General features: G+C 34.4%; 2 protein-coding genes across 2 annotated transcripts; one reads left to right on the top strand and one right to left on the bottom strand.

The window, feature by feature from the left end:
• Positions 1 to 274: 274 nt before the first annotated feature.
• On the top strand, positions 275 to 6,325 carry CRTISO (carotenoid isomerase). Its single transcript, XM_085721423.1, has 13 exons — positions 275 to 815; positions 1,779 to 1,985; positions 2,087 to 2,186; positions 2,926 to 3,008; positions 3,177 to 3,233; positions 3,745 to 3,897; positions 3,985 to 4,063; positions 4,168 to 4,316; positions 4,409 to 4,543; positions 4,715 to 4,828; positions 5,094 to 5,204; positions 5,314 to 5,422; positions 5,816 to 6,325. Exons 1-13 carry the CDS (start codon positions 396 to 398, stop codon positions 5,887 to 5,889), a joined length of 1,791 nt encoding a protein of 596 aa, XP_085577549.1. The 5' UTR covers positions 275 to 395; the 3' UTR covers positions 5,890 to 6,325.
• A 431-nt stretch (positions 6,326 to 6,756) lies between these two features.
• On the bottom strand, positions 6,757 to 10,515 carry LOC146955415 (ABC transporter G family member 22-like). The gene is made up of 7 exons (XM_085721417.1): positions 9,887 to 10,515; positions 9,598 to 9,781; positions 8,850 to 9,131; positions 8,422 to 8,712; positions 7,863 to 8,147; positions 7,493 to 7,600; positions 6,757 to 7,404 (listed from the first exon to the last, which is right to left on the bottom strand). The coding sequence occupies exons 2-7, from the start codon at positions 9,766 to 9,768 to the stop codon at positions 7,192 to 7,194; spliced, it is 1,350 nt and encodes a 449-aa protein (XP_085577543.1). The 5' UTR covers positions 9,769 to 9,781; positions 9,887 to 10,515; the 3' UTR covers positions 6,757 to 7,191.
• Positions 10,516 to 12,984: the final 2,469 nt, after the last annotated feature.

Below are 12,984 nucleotides of genomic sequence, written 5' to 3'. Positions count from 1 at the left end.
CTCTTAAGAATGTAGATTACATATGGATCGAAGAAACTCCACATTTATTCTATAATCTTCACATTTGATTTATTACCGGACTTCGTTAATGAAATTGTCTGAAGAGAGGGGAAGAGTTTCCGATTGCTTCATTTTCATGGTTTATTTTAGTATTTTGGTGGGTGGGGGAAGTAAAACAATTTTCATCTCAATTTGTTTTTTTAAGTCTTCCAAACAGTACATCATCACTTTCCATTAAAAATAAAAATAAAAATGTAAACGGTTATTTGTCGTTGTTCCACTAGGAATCAATTTTATGAGTAAGTGGAATCTTCACCATTATCATTTTCATGGCATTAACTAACTATTTCTCATTCTCACAACAACAACACACTTTCCACTTCCATTAACCAACCATGCTCAATTCCCTTATACTCTCCGTTTCTAACCACACCCCCATCATCTACCATCGCACCCCACCTACAAAGTTTCAATCTTTACCTTCATGTAGCTATGGAAGACCTCAATTTTCATCTGGGTCATGCTCAAATGCTCTTAGAAGAAAAAAGGTGACGGTGAAAGTGAAAGGGATGGTGAAGTTGGAGGAAAAAGTGGTGGATAGTGGGAAGAGAGGGGATTTAAGTGAAGGGTTTGATGCAATTGTTATTGGGTCTGGGATTGGTGGGTTGGTTGCTGGGACTCAGTTGGCTGTGAAAGGTGCTAGAGTTTTGGTTTTGGAGAAGTATGTTATACCTGGTGGGAGTTCTGGGTTTTATCATAGGGAGGGGTATACTTTTGATGTTGGTTCTTCTGTTATGTTTGGTTTCAGTGACAAGGTTTGTTTCTTTTGAAATAAAAAAGGTTTTTGTACTTTTTATAGAGTTCAATGTTATAGTGAAGGAATTTGTTGCATGTCTTATGAAAACAACTTCTATGCTCTCTAAGGTAGCTTATGAAAACGGTTTATAACTTATATGAAGACAGTTTGACTTTATTTATCGTTTGTTATAGAACTAGCTTATACATAAGCACTTAATATAAGTTTGAGCTATGAGTGTTTAGTTAAGTTGTTTATCCAAACATGGCTTTAAGGTCTGTTTAGATTGGTTTATTTAAGCTTACCTACTAGCATTAACACTTGTGATTTTGTTAGGGAGAGCTTTTACAAATAGCTTATGACATGTCCATCAGTTGTTTTCTAGCTTATATCTATAAGTTCTCCGGGATAGATTTTGAAAGAAACCTATAGCTTATATGAAAACAGTTTAACTTAATTTTATTTTTGTTAAGAGAAATTGTTCATACATAAGTACTTATGATATAAGCGTTTAATTATGCTGTGTATCCCAGCAGGGACTAATTGTTTCTTTCTGGCTGCTATGCTTTAGAAATGGAATGGAATGGAGTCAATTTTTTTTGTATTTGTCTAGGCCTACTAATATATAAGCACAATATTCTATGTTAGCATCAATGCCATTGTTATTAGCTAGTGGCACTGAACAAAATTACTGCATCTACTTCTCCCTAATTAAAAAGGAAAGTCCTATGAGAAGTAAGTTAAGAAACCAAGAACAAAGGTGTAAATGTATTTTATCTTTTTCATGGTAAGTATCATGACCATGTGTTGCCTTAGGTAAAGATTGATTTCTGTTCAATTGATCTCTGAATAACTGATGTTTGAAAATAAAAAACCTTAGTCAATAATAGCTTGAGGCAGTGACTTTTAATTATTGTTTATGTTGAATGGTATGATTGTAACTTCTAATGATCGTAACACCATGTACCTTAAATTTGTGCAGGGTAATCTCAATTTGATAACACAAGCATTGGAGGCAGTTGGTTGTCGGATGCAGGTAATACCTGATCCGACAACTGTTCATTTCCATCTACCAAACCTCCTCTCTGTTCGAGTGCACAGAGAATATGATAAGTTCATTGAAGAACTGACGAGTTACTTTCCCCACGAAAAGGACGGCATCCTCAAATTCTACGGTGAATGCTGGAAGGTTTGTCTTAATTGAGGTGACTGCAGCTCCCTTATAAGGCGTTTTTGCCTCCGCTTTTTTAATTCATTTTTTCCTTAAAAGTTTACATTTGTGATGGTTAGATTTTCAATGCCCTGAATTCGTTGGAGCTGAAATCGCTTGAGGAGCCACTCTACCTTTTTGGGCAGTTTTTTCAGAAGCCTCTTGAATGCTTGACATTAGGTACTTTCTTTTTTTATTTGTTTATTTTGAATATGAGGCTACAAGGCTAAACACCTAAACTCCAATTTGTGAATAATTTTCTGAAATCATTCAATGAATCGTCAATTTATTGCAATACTGAGTTGTGATTGTTGTTTTATGACAAACCTTCAATATGTATATTTCAATCAATATGAGCATATAAACTTCACTACATCTTGAACAGAGCAAAGGGTGTTACTGAACATCATTACTCTTGGTATAATTTTGTGTCTCAGAATTTATATGGTAGACAACCTGTATCGACTTATAAGGATGACATGTCTGATAATAGTGCACAACTGATACTACCTATATCCCTAACTCCCAAGTATAGAATCACATTGATTGAATCACGGGAATTAAGAAAGTTGCTAGTTTTAAATTGGCTGACAATTTGTATTGTTTTATAAGTTTACCCTTCAGGAAAGAGAATGAGTTTATATTTCCATCATAGTATTGACTAGACGTTGCAAAAAAAGATGTAACATAATTAGGAGTATGTTGGTAAAGAAACAAGTGATGTAATTGAAAATTTGAAAGGAGTCTTATAGAAAGGGACAAGGAAAAATCTCAAGAGGATCCTACATTAGGGACAGAGGCGGTATATGGTTGTGCTTGACCACCTTCTATACACACCCACCCCCACCCCTCCTATTTTAACGTTATATTTTCATATGGTTTGGCCATTCGCTCTGAAGATGTACGTTATTATATGCAGCCTATTATTTGCCTCAAAATGCTGGAGCCATAGCCCGGAAGTATATTCAGGATCCACAGTTGTTGTCTTTCATAGATGCTGAGGTAGATACAGCTAGTTATTCAATTCAGTCATAAGGTTTACCTATTTTTATGGAAAGTGTTGAAAACATGCCACATTATCTTTTCATAATATTTTTTTATTCATTGATTATTCAGTTTATTGACCCCTGATTGGTAATTTTCATTCATAAAAGCTCTGTGGTATTGCAGTGTTTTATAGTGAGCACCGTCAACGCTTTGCAGACTCCAATGATTAATGCTAGCATGGTAATCTGCTCACCTAGCTTTTTGCTTTCTTTCATTTCATGCAATGTTCTTATTGTACTTTTCAAAGTGTCTAGGAGAGAAGTTATGGTTCTATTTCATTGCTCTTAGTTGCAATGGATAGATGGATCATTTATTGACCAGATAGCTAGAATGGAAGTGATTAGAATTTGATCCAACACTGTAATCTTTTTTGTCGTAGTAGATTTACAAATGGTTTAGTATATAATTTATATGTTCTTAAGCATGTAAAATCAAAATGCCATCCTTCCATTATTATATACGATCTTTTGGAGCTGTTATTTTCTTATCTCATAAATAACCGATTCTAAAGTGACATAAGGATGATGCAGAAGCACCTTTGGTAATGTAGGGTGACAATTAACATTGTTTGAAATAGAAATTTGTTTGCAAGTCAAAACATGTGAAAACACCAGTTTCAAGTTGCTTAGTTCACCTCTTTCTCTCTTGCTCTCTCTTTCCTGCTTCTTTATTTGATTAATTTTGTGTCCAGGTTCTGTGTGACAGACATTTTGGTGGGATTAACTACCCTCTTGGGGGTGTTGGTGGGATCGCAAAGTCCTTGGCAAAAGGTCTAGTTGATCAGGGTAGTCAGATACTTTACAAGGCAAATGTCACGAGTATCATCACCGAGCAGGGCAAAGCCGTAAGTGACATATCAGATTACAAAATAGAATGACAAGTTTAGAAAAATGCATTTCTGTTTCTCAATATTTGTACTATACTTTTGCAGGTAGGAGTGAGGCTTTCAGACGGCAGAGAGTTTTTTGCCAAAACCATAATATCAAATGCTACCAGATGGGATACATTTGGTTAGTTTCAAATAATATTGTTTATAAGTTTTTTCTTGTCAAGTTCAAATGATTTTCATTCTGCATTAATTAGTTAATCCCGAATTGCATAATGTTACATGTAGGAAAGTTAGTAAAAGGAGAATCGCTACCAAAAGAGGAAGAGAACTTCCAAAAGGTTTATGTTAAAGCTCCATCTTTTCTTTCAATCCACATGGGGGTTAAAGCAGAGGTTTTGCCACTAGATACAGATTGTCACCATTTTGTGCTTGAGGTAGTTGGAAGTTTCCTCAAGTTATAAATCTATATAGCCTTGATAACTTTGAATGAATGATAACTTTTTGTATTTCGCTGGTACTTATCTAGAACAATTGGACCAGTTTGGAGGAGCCATATGGAAGTATCTTTTTGAGTATACCGACTATACTTGATTCATCATTAGCTCCTGAAGGTCGTCATATCCTTCATATATTCACAACTTCTTCAATGGACGATTGGCAGGTAGGCAATACCGAGCAGTGGTTACCAATAAAATAAAGTTGAAATCTTTCACCTTTTGTGTGCTTCCATGACTTCAAAAATTACCTTTTTTATGCTGTGCCTTCTTTTTTATTCATTTGCCTGTACATGTAAATCTCAAAATATAAAACATGTTCTTGTTTTCTGTTCTAGGGTCTCTCAAGAATCGAATATGAGGCAAAGAAGCAGGTGGTAGCAGATGAAATCATAAGCAGATTAGAGAAGAAATTGTTTCCAGGTCTTAGATCATCCATCGATTTTATAGAGGTAGAACTAAAACCTCTGACCTCATTAATTTTGCTGTATTTTTGCAACTCCATACGTTGTTAAAAGCTTTTTTTTGTTTTATCATTTATATAACCCTAGAAGACATAATTTGTCTTGACCAAAAAAAAAAAAAAAGAGAGAAGACATAATTTGTAATATCTTTTATTTTCTCATTAATCGTTTGAGACATTGAGTAAGCCAAATCTTGATTATTTATGTGTATTTTTTTTTCCCTGAACCTTTTAACCCCCAACTCTAACTCTAGGTAGGGACACCTAAGACACATCGACGATACTTAGCCCGTGACGAGGGTACTTATGGACCAATGCCACGCAGCATTCCAAAGGGGTTGTTAGGAATGCCGTTTAACACAACCGTAAGTTTACTTTAAAATAATGATTCAATGACAGGTTCAGTTCTAGAACATTCTGTTGTGCTATGCTCTGAGAGTACACTGATTAAAACTCGATAAAACTTGCTTTCAGAGCATAGATGGTCTTTACTGTGTTGGAGACAGTTGCTTCCCTGGACAAGGTGTTATTGCTGTAGCTTTCTCAGGAGTTATGTGTGCTCATCGAGTAGCTGCAGATATTGGTAAGCTAGAACTCTCACATTCCATAGCTGTAAACTGTTTGCAAATTGAAAGTATATAATGATGAAAAGAAAAAAATATTTATTATTCTAAAAGTGTTGAAATCATTTAATATTTGCTTTGTACGTAATTGACATATTTATATCGTGTTTGGAGTTATCCTAAAACTACATTCAAATGAGTTTCAACGTGGGAAGCTACAACCTGTACCGTCCTTCATTATTGCCGTGCTTTTGTTTATTTCAATGTGGATCCAAACACTCATTTAATATATTATATTACAATTCTTAACTAGTACTCTCAACTATCAATTGAAATCTGTCAAAATAATTCAATCAAATATATTGTTAAATTTAACATTCTTGATTTTGATACTTTTTATTATTAAAAAATAGGGTTGGAGAAAAAGTCACCTGTTTTGGACGGCATGCTGCTTGGGTTGCTTGGTTGGTTAAGAACATTGGCATGATTGTTATAATTTGTTTGATACGTGAGTCTATATGTATTATCCTGTGTAACATTATTTATAGTTTTAATTGTATTTTTATTTTTTGTTGGGGAGGGAGGAGAGCGGACTCCTCGCATTTACACAGTTATAGAACTAGGGCGTTCGATCGGACATCATATAATTTGAGATGTATTTAAAAGAAAATTTTGTAAAGCTGGCATTGTGAGCTGTTCCATCGCAATTTGATGCACAAGATGGCTTAGCTGCGTGCCAATGCGGGATTCTATAGCTGCATAGAATCCGATTTTGGGAGTGGGGGGCTGTGAATGTGAAATGTAAATGATCTCTGTATCACCAGTTTTCTTTTATCCAAACAAAGAGTTATACTTGTACCAAGATATTCCTTTCTGTAACTATGCATTTTATCAATCGATTTAATACACACAATATCAATGTAGATGGTGTGCTCCTTTGATCTTTGGATGTTTTTCTTTAATTGTTATGAGTTTAACTGGAATACACTATTAGTGTAAATAGTTTTTGCATTGACATCCAACAAGAGTCCGCTATTTTTCCATGTCACAACATCTATTTTTAAATGTAGTTACAAAAGTAGGGAGATGTGACAAAACAATATATTTTCAGTGGATGTTAGTGCAAAGCTGATATATGCTTGAAATCCAATTTTTATTTCTTTGATATTATTTCTGATGGATTTCTCTGTTTTACACCCTGTCTATAACTATCTGATTATCTACCAAGTAACAAGAAAGACCAACAAGCGAACTTAGTGGTTAATTGGTCTGGTGTGTGTGTGTGTGGGGGGGGGGGGGGGGGGGGGGGGGGGGGGGGTGGGATTTGTTAGCCATAGAGATCAACATCAAACTCTAGACTTTCATCTCAATACTGCTACCATTACCATTATTGCTGTCAAATTCTGTTTACAATTAAAGTTGACTAATATGTGCTAAGTAGATTAACCTAGTCCGTTGTAGAAGTTACATAGCTTCAGTCCTTAAACCTATTCTACTATAGCAGTTACAAAGCTTCATTCCCTGAAACATTTTCTAAAGAGTCAGTTTCCACAAAAAAAAACTCTCCCGGTACCGATGTGTTTACTATAACGTCTAGCATGCATGCATTGTTGCATTTGTACATGCTTAGTGAAATACAATATACATATGATTGAACAAAAAAGGACCAGAAGTTTCAGCTTCACCAATGCTAACAGGCATGTCAATTGGTATTCTATACTGCCTGTACGCGAGGCTTCATTTAAAACCACTCTTCATTTAATCACTTTTCCTTGGATATTTTTAACCTTTATTGAAGTTTCATTCTCCGCAACGAAAGATATGCCAAGAAGCGGTAACCAAAAACCATGGAAATTAGAGCAGCTACTTCTGTTAAACCGCTGTCAATTTTGACTCCATTTACGATAGGTGTGAGATGTTCATATTGCACCTTGAGCAAAAGTTTGTAAGTGTGGTAGTTGAAAGACATGTAGCGGATCCAAGAAATGAATATTGGGACTTTCTGCAAAATCAAGTACCACATGTTAAATTCTTCTGTTAATAGACTGGAAGAGTTATCCATGTCAACTATTTGATCATAAAATTTATACTTGGACAAAAAATCCTCCTGCCAGCATGAAGATCATCACAGTTACTGAAGCGAAAGTTGTTGCTCTATTCGAGTCCATAAGCACAGCACCGATAGCAAGTCCAAGACCCTGCTTCACAACCAACCATTGTTATATCTATAATCTAAACTATTTTAGTCAATGTTCAAACACTGAACCGGTGAGACCTCTAGGTCATGATTCAACCACCTTAAGCTGCTTGAACTAAGTTGAATTTGGGATAGAACCTCTATAATAACCGAACTGTAATAAAAGCTGGTTCAAGGTTCCACCGATTGAACTGTTTGGTTTGGTTTTTTGAAACACCAACTTTAGTTTTTATTGTATTGTTAGTAGTTTTTGAAATGCATACCTGAGCTGCAATGATGCAGAGGAAAACAGTAACAACGGTGAGAAAAAAGGAGGCAGCACTTAGTCTCAGACCAGCCATGAAGTAAACAATAAGTAGAAAAAGCACTGATAATATCAGGTCTAATGGAAGGTCGCTCGTTGTTCTAGCAAGGAAGTATGTGCTTAATCTGTACATATCTGCCGCACGTTCCTTATTCAACATGGCTCTCTCTTGAGGAAATGTAAATATTGCTGTAAAAACTGGAATGAGTCCCCAGAACACAGTAATAATGAAAAGTAGTCCTGCCTGCAAACCACAAATGTTAATATGTCAAGGTAAGAGGCTCGTGTCTTATTATGCATTGAAAGAGTTCATTTATAGTTCTTATTATGCAAACCACAAATGTTAGTCTTATTATGCGGGATTTCCAACAAAGATAAACTTTTATTCAGTGAAAAATTAATCTGTTTGCACAAATGACACGAAAACGTTTAATTGACGATAGGATCTGGATGTGGCATTTTATACTTTGATGGCTTTGTAACCACTGAATTTTTAGTCTATAACAGAAACAATTTACCTGATCTTGCAGATCTTTTGGGTTTTCAATATCTGATTGCCACCAGAGTGATCCTAAGATGATTGCAGTGGATAAAACTTGTGTGATTCTCAACCAGCTAAAATAGTTGTGCCTCCTTTCCTTGATTCCTCTACACAAAAGTATGGAAAATTGTTCATCCCAACTTGCTCCCCATTGTCTTTTAGGCGACAAACATACTTTAGTCTTTAAAGCTTCATCTTGTGGCATGGAACCAATTATTTTTTTCTTCTCTGTTTGTGCAAGTCGAGATTCACATGCCTCCACCAGATACTGTTAAAATTCATCCTTTGTGAGATGGGAAAATTCTCCTCTCAATTCCTCTCTATTCTAAATTTCGAATGATATTAAAATTCAATCCGAAGTGTTGGTGCTGCGTAGCTGTAGTAAAGGCAAAAAGGAAATGTTACCTCATGGACTACTGCTGGTTCTGCATTTCCAATATGCACTTTATCCTTCAACTCTGATGGTACGGAAACATCATTAATGTTTCCATTGGCAAGGTCTAGCAAAAACTCCGCTGGATTCATAGAAATAAGCGGTGAACATCCTATAGATTGAAAGTAATTCATTGATTCTGATGCTTTTCCAAAGTAAAGCAAACTCCCTTTCCCAAGAAGGATCAACTTATCAAATTTGTGAAAGAGTCTACTTGATGGTTGGTGAATTGTTGTCACTACTGTTTTTCCAGCCTACCATATAATTAGCAGGTTAGTCATAAAGGTTTAGTCATGAGAAGAGACCATGCTGGCTCATCAGCATAGCATAGAATTAAACATGTGTGTGAATAGGTAAAATAAAATTGGACCATGGTTGAACCGATTAAACCAATTGAACCATGATCCAGGGGTTTCACCGGTTCAATCTCCTGTCCGATTTTTAAAATATTGGGCTTTGTATAGTAATAATGCAACAAAAGTGCATGGAGTGTCCAAAATAATTTGAATTGAATTGTGAAGGATGGAATTGTCATCCTCATGATGGTCACTTTGCAAAGTTATTTACCTAAAATTTTAGAATATACTATGAAGGTTGAATTTTAGTTGTTCTATAAATTGATATTCAATAGTAGGTTCAAGTTTTTCTTTTTCTTGTTGGATTGGATGGTAGGGTTCAATCTTTATCAATCATGAAGAGAGGAATGAAACAAATTAATACCTTTGCCATGTCTTGCAACATCTGAACAATCTTTAAGGCTGTTGTTGAATCCAAACCAGATGTTGGTTCATCAAGAAACAGAATGGAAGGATTGATTATTATCTCATTTCCAATACAAACTCTCTTCTTCTCTCCACCGGATAATCCGGGAACAAACGAATCGCCAACCATAGTATCTTGGCACCTGTTATACAGTACAAAACTATTGGCTTCTGTAACTCAAATAACATCTCTATATTTGTTATAAGGCTTATATGTTTATGCTTATAATAATTGTGCAACCATTTACCTCTCCAAGCCAAGCTCATAGATGACCTCTAAAGCTCTTTTTTCCTTTTGTTCCTTAGTGAATGTCTTCGGTAGTCTTAAACGTGCTGCGTATGTCAATGTCTCTTTCACAGTTAGGTGAGTAAATAAAACATCATCTTGTGTCACAAACCCTATCCTGCAAGTCACATTGAGCTCTGACTAATTCATGTCAAGTAGACCAGAACATAATCAAGGTAAAGTTTTTTAGCGTCTATTTTTCTATTCACAAGACTCGAATTTGTGACATTTTACGAGGGAAACCAAACTATTAATCGCTTGTATTAGAAGACGTTGTTTAGCGTGTTTTAATTGAAGTACCATATTCCAGTTTCACTTTTGATTGTGCTATTTCAGAGTAGTATGTAAAAAATGTATTTAAGCAAGTAACCCTAGCTAGCCATTGGATTTTCACCTGCTCTTAAGAAACTTGGAATATGTTTGGTCATTGTAAGTGATAGAACCACCAACCATTTTGGGATGATGATTTAGCCTTCCTCCAAGGAGTTTTAAAAGAGTTGTCTTACCACTTCCTGAGGGACCCATCATTGCCAAAACTTCACTTGGATTTACAGAACCACTTATGCCATTCAAGATATCTTTCTTCTTACTTGATGCCATGCCTTTGAGTTCTACCTTGTAGGTCACATCAGTGAACTGCATATTCCAGAATAAGTATTTAACTCATCGAGTTGGATCCATCACCACAAACACTATATAAATTATAAGCAGTAAATATTTAAAGTGGTCCTTGAAATTGTAGAACTGTATCAATCTAGTCCATTACCTTATCAATATTATAAAATGATCTTTGAAATTGCAAAAGAAAATCGCTTTTCTGACATTGAGAACTTCACAATGACACAAGAAAATTACGTAAAAGCCCCCAGCGGTTGTTAACAACCGTTGGGATAAGCGGCGGCTGTTAACAACCGCTGGCTCTAGCGGCAGTTAACTGCCATTGTGTTCGTAATATATTCAAGTCAGTAGCCAGAATCCAGACACTCACTCCATCATCACCATCTTTCTCTAAAATTTTCACTCTCTCTAAAAAAACTCTACCAAATCATCCAATTTTTTTTTCCACTAAATCACAAGTAAGTTATCACTTATGCTATTGTCATACATTTTAGTTAGTATGTGTTTATATGTTTATAATTTTAGTTGTAGTTGGAGTTGGAAGGTACATTCCGGAATGTAGTATGTGTTTATATGTTTATATGTGTTTATATGTTTACAGTGGCGTATCCAGGACCCTCGGTCAGGGGGTGCGAACTTTTTAAGTTCAGTTAATAATAATAATAATTATGAAATTAAAGATATATATTTAAATTATATATATGTATATTCAATTTGAATTAAATTATTGTGTGGATATATGTATATTATATTTAATGTAAACCTCCAAAGTAGTTCCTGATTTTATATGAGACTGTTAAATATGTTCATAATTTTATGAATATTTTAAAAAGGTCTCTGACTCTCTCAAATTTTACTCATATTAGGACTTCAAAAATATAATAGATACTAAACTAATAGTAAATGGATAAAGTTAGAGTCCATATTGATAGTAAGTGGTTAAATATAGAGACCAATTTAAAATTTAATAAAGTCATGGATCTTTTTGAAATATTCATAAAGTCAGAAACTTATTTAAGAGTGTTCTACAAAGTCATGAACTAATTTGATGTTTTATTCATTATATATAATATACAAAACTTATTTTTTTTAATTAGGATCAATCTATTTTTGACTAAGTGGTTGGCTAATGTTGTAAGAACAAAACTTATCAGCTCATCTACCTTAGTCGTGAAGCCTTGGAAATTGAAGACCAGGTCACAAATTCTATCCTCGCTGGCCTCATTTTGGCCATTTCAGGATGATTACTTTGGAAAATTTGGAATTCATAAGACAAATACTATTAAATTAAATTAAATTGGAAACATAAATCACTCAAGTTGGTCAAACAAGATGCAAGTTGGAGAAATTACGTCAGCTTGATGCAAATGTGACATCATTATAAGATAATTTGAGTTAACAATGTCATCCTTTGAGTGCAAGGTGCAAAAGTTAATTATCCAGGGTATGCAAAATAGAGAAAAAAGTAGGATACTGGTGTAATTCTTAGAAACCCAGGGTGTGCAGCTGCACACTCTCACCAACACTTAGATCCGCCCCTGTATGTTTACCCCAATCAGAGGTAAGATAATTGTTGCAGTTGGAAGGTACATTCCGAAATGTAATGTGATAACATATATAGTTGAATATGCATAATACATGTTATTTTGAATGGAACAATAATTATCTTTTTTATTCACTTTTCGAACTTATTTATTCATTACGCAATTTTAATTATTTGAATTCACGTTAGATTTAATTAGTTTTTATTCGAATTCACGTTAGATTTCTTTAATACACATTTTTTATTTGAATTTTTGTATTTCATATAAATAAATGCAAATAAAAACTAAAATAAAGGAACACAAGTAATAGATATAAAATCAAATTTTATTAATATTACACATTTTTTATTTGAATTTTTGTATTTCATATAAATAAATGCAAATAAAAACTAAAATAAAGGAACACAAGTAATAGATATAAAATCAAATTTTATTAATATAATAATAAATTTACAATGGGGTAAAACTAAATCTGATTCGTCGTACCAATAACATTAAAAATAACATCTTCGTCGTACCAATAACATTAAAAATAACATCTTCGTCGTACATTTATTCCTTAATAGGTGGAGTCATCTTCGTCATACCAATAACATTAAAAATAACATCTTCCTAGTACATTTATTCCTTAATAGGCGGGGTCATCTTTGACTTGAGAGCACCCAAAATTGAACCTAGAACTTCTGGATACACTTCTCCAAGATACTCATACAAGACAACACCAAGATGACCCAAAATTGTTCCTCGCCTCTGCACTCTTGTTGTTTAATAATACATTTAACTACCGCTTGGGTTAAAACAAAGAAAAAAAAATCACAAACCATAAACCCTAAACCCTAAATCCTGGGGTAAAACCAATTCAAAGAAACCTCTTGAAATTTTCAAATTTTCAAAGAGG

This window comes from Medicago sativa, chromosome 1 (assembly GCF_051527215.1).
Source record: "Medicago sativa cultivar Bolivia chromosome 1, Bolivia_mono, whole genome shotgun sequence".
Taxonomy (NCBI): domain Eukaryota; kingdom Viridiplantae; phylum Streptophyta; class Magnoliopsida; order Fabales; family Fabaceae; genus Medicago; species Medicago sativa.
The sequence above is the reverse complement of the archived record's forward strand: the minus strand, read 5'-3'. Positions and strand labels throughout refer to the sequence as shown.

What these genes read in the sequence shown, in the direction of transcription:
- CRTISO (XM_085721423.1), top strand. Translation starts at nt 396, where the DNA reads ATGCTCAATTCCCTTATACTCTCCGTTTCTAACCACACCCCCATCATC. An exon ending in TCTACGGTGAATGCTGGAAG is followed by an intron (nt 1,986 to 2,086) that starts GTTTGTCTTAAT and finishes TGTGATGGTTAG; the next exon opens with ATTTTCAATGCCCTGAATTC. An exon ending in TGTCTTTCATAGATGCTGAG is followed by an intron (nt 3,009 to 3,176) that starts GTAGATACAGCT and finishes GTGGTATTGCAG; the next exon opens with TGTTTTATAGTGAGCACCGT.
- LOC146955415 (XM_085721417.1), bottom strand. Translation starts at nt 9,768, where the DNA reads ATGGTTGGCGATTCGTTTGTTCCCGGATTATCCGGTGGAGAGAAGAAG. An exon ending in CAAAAGATCTGCAAGATCAG is followed by an intron (nt 8,148 to 8,421) that starts GTAAATTGTTTC and finishes TGTGGTTTGCAG; the next exon opens with GCAGGACTACTTTTCATTAT. An exon ending in CAGGAGGATTTTTTGTCCAA is followed by an intron (nt 7,405 to 7,492) that starts GTATAAATTTTA and finishes TTGATTTTGCAG; the next exon opens with AAAGTCCCAATATTCATTTC.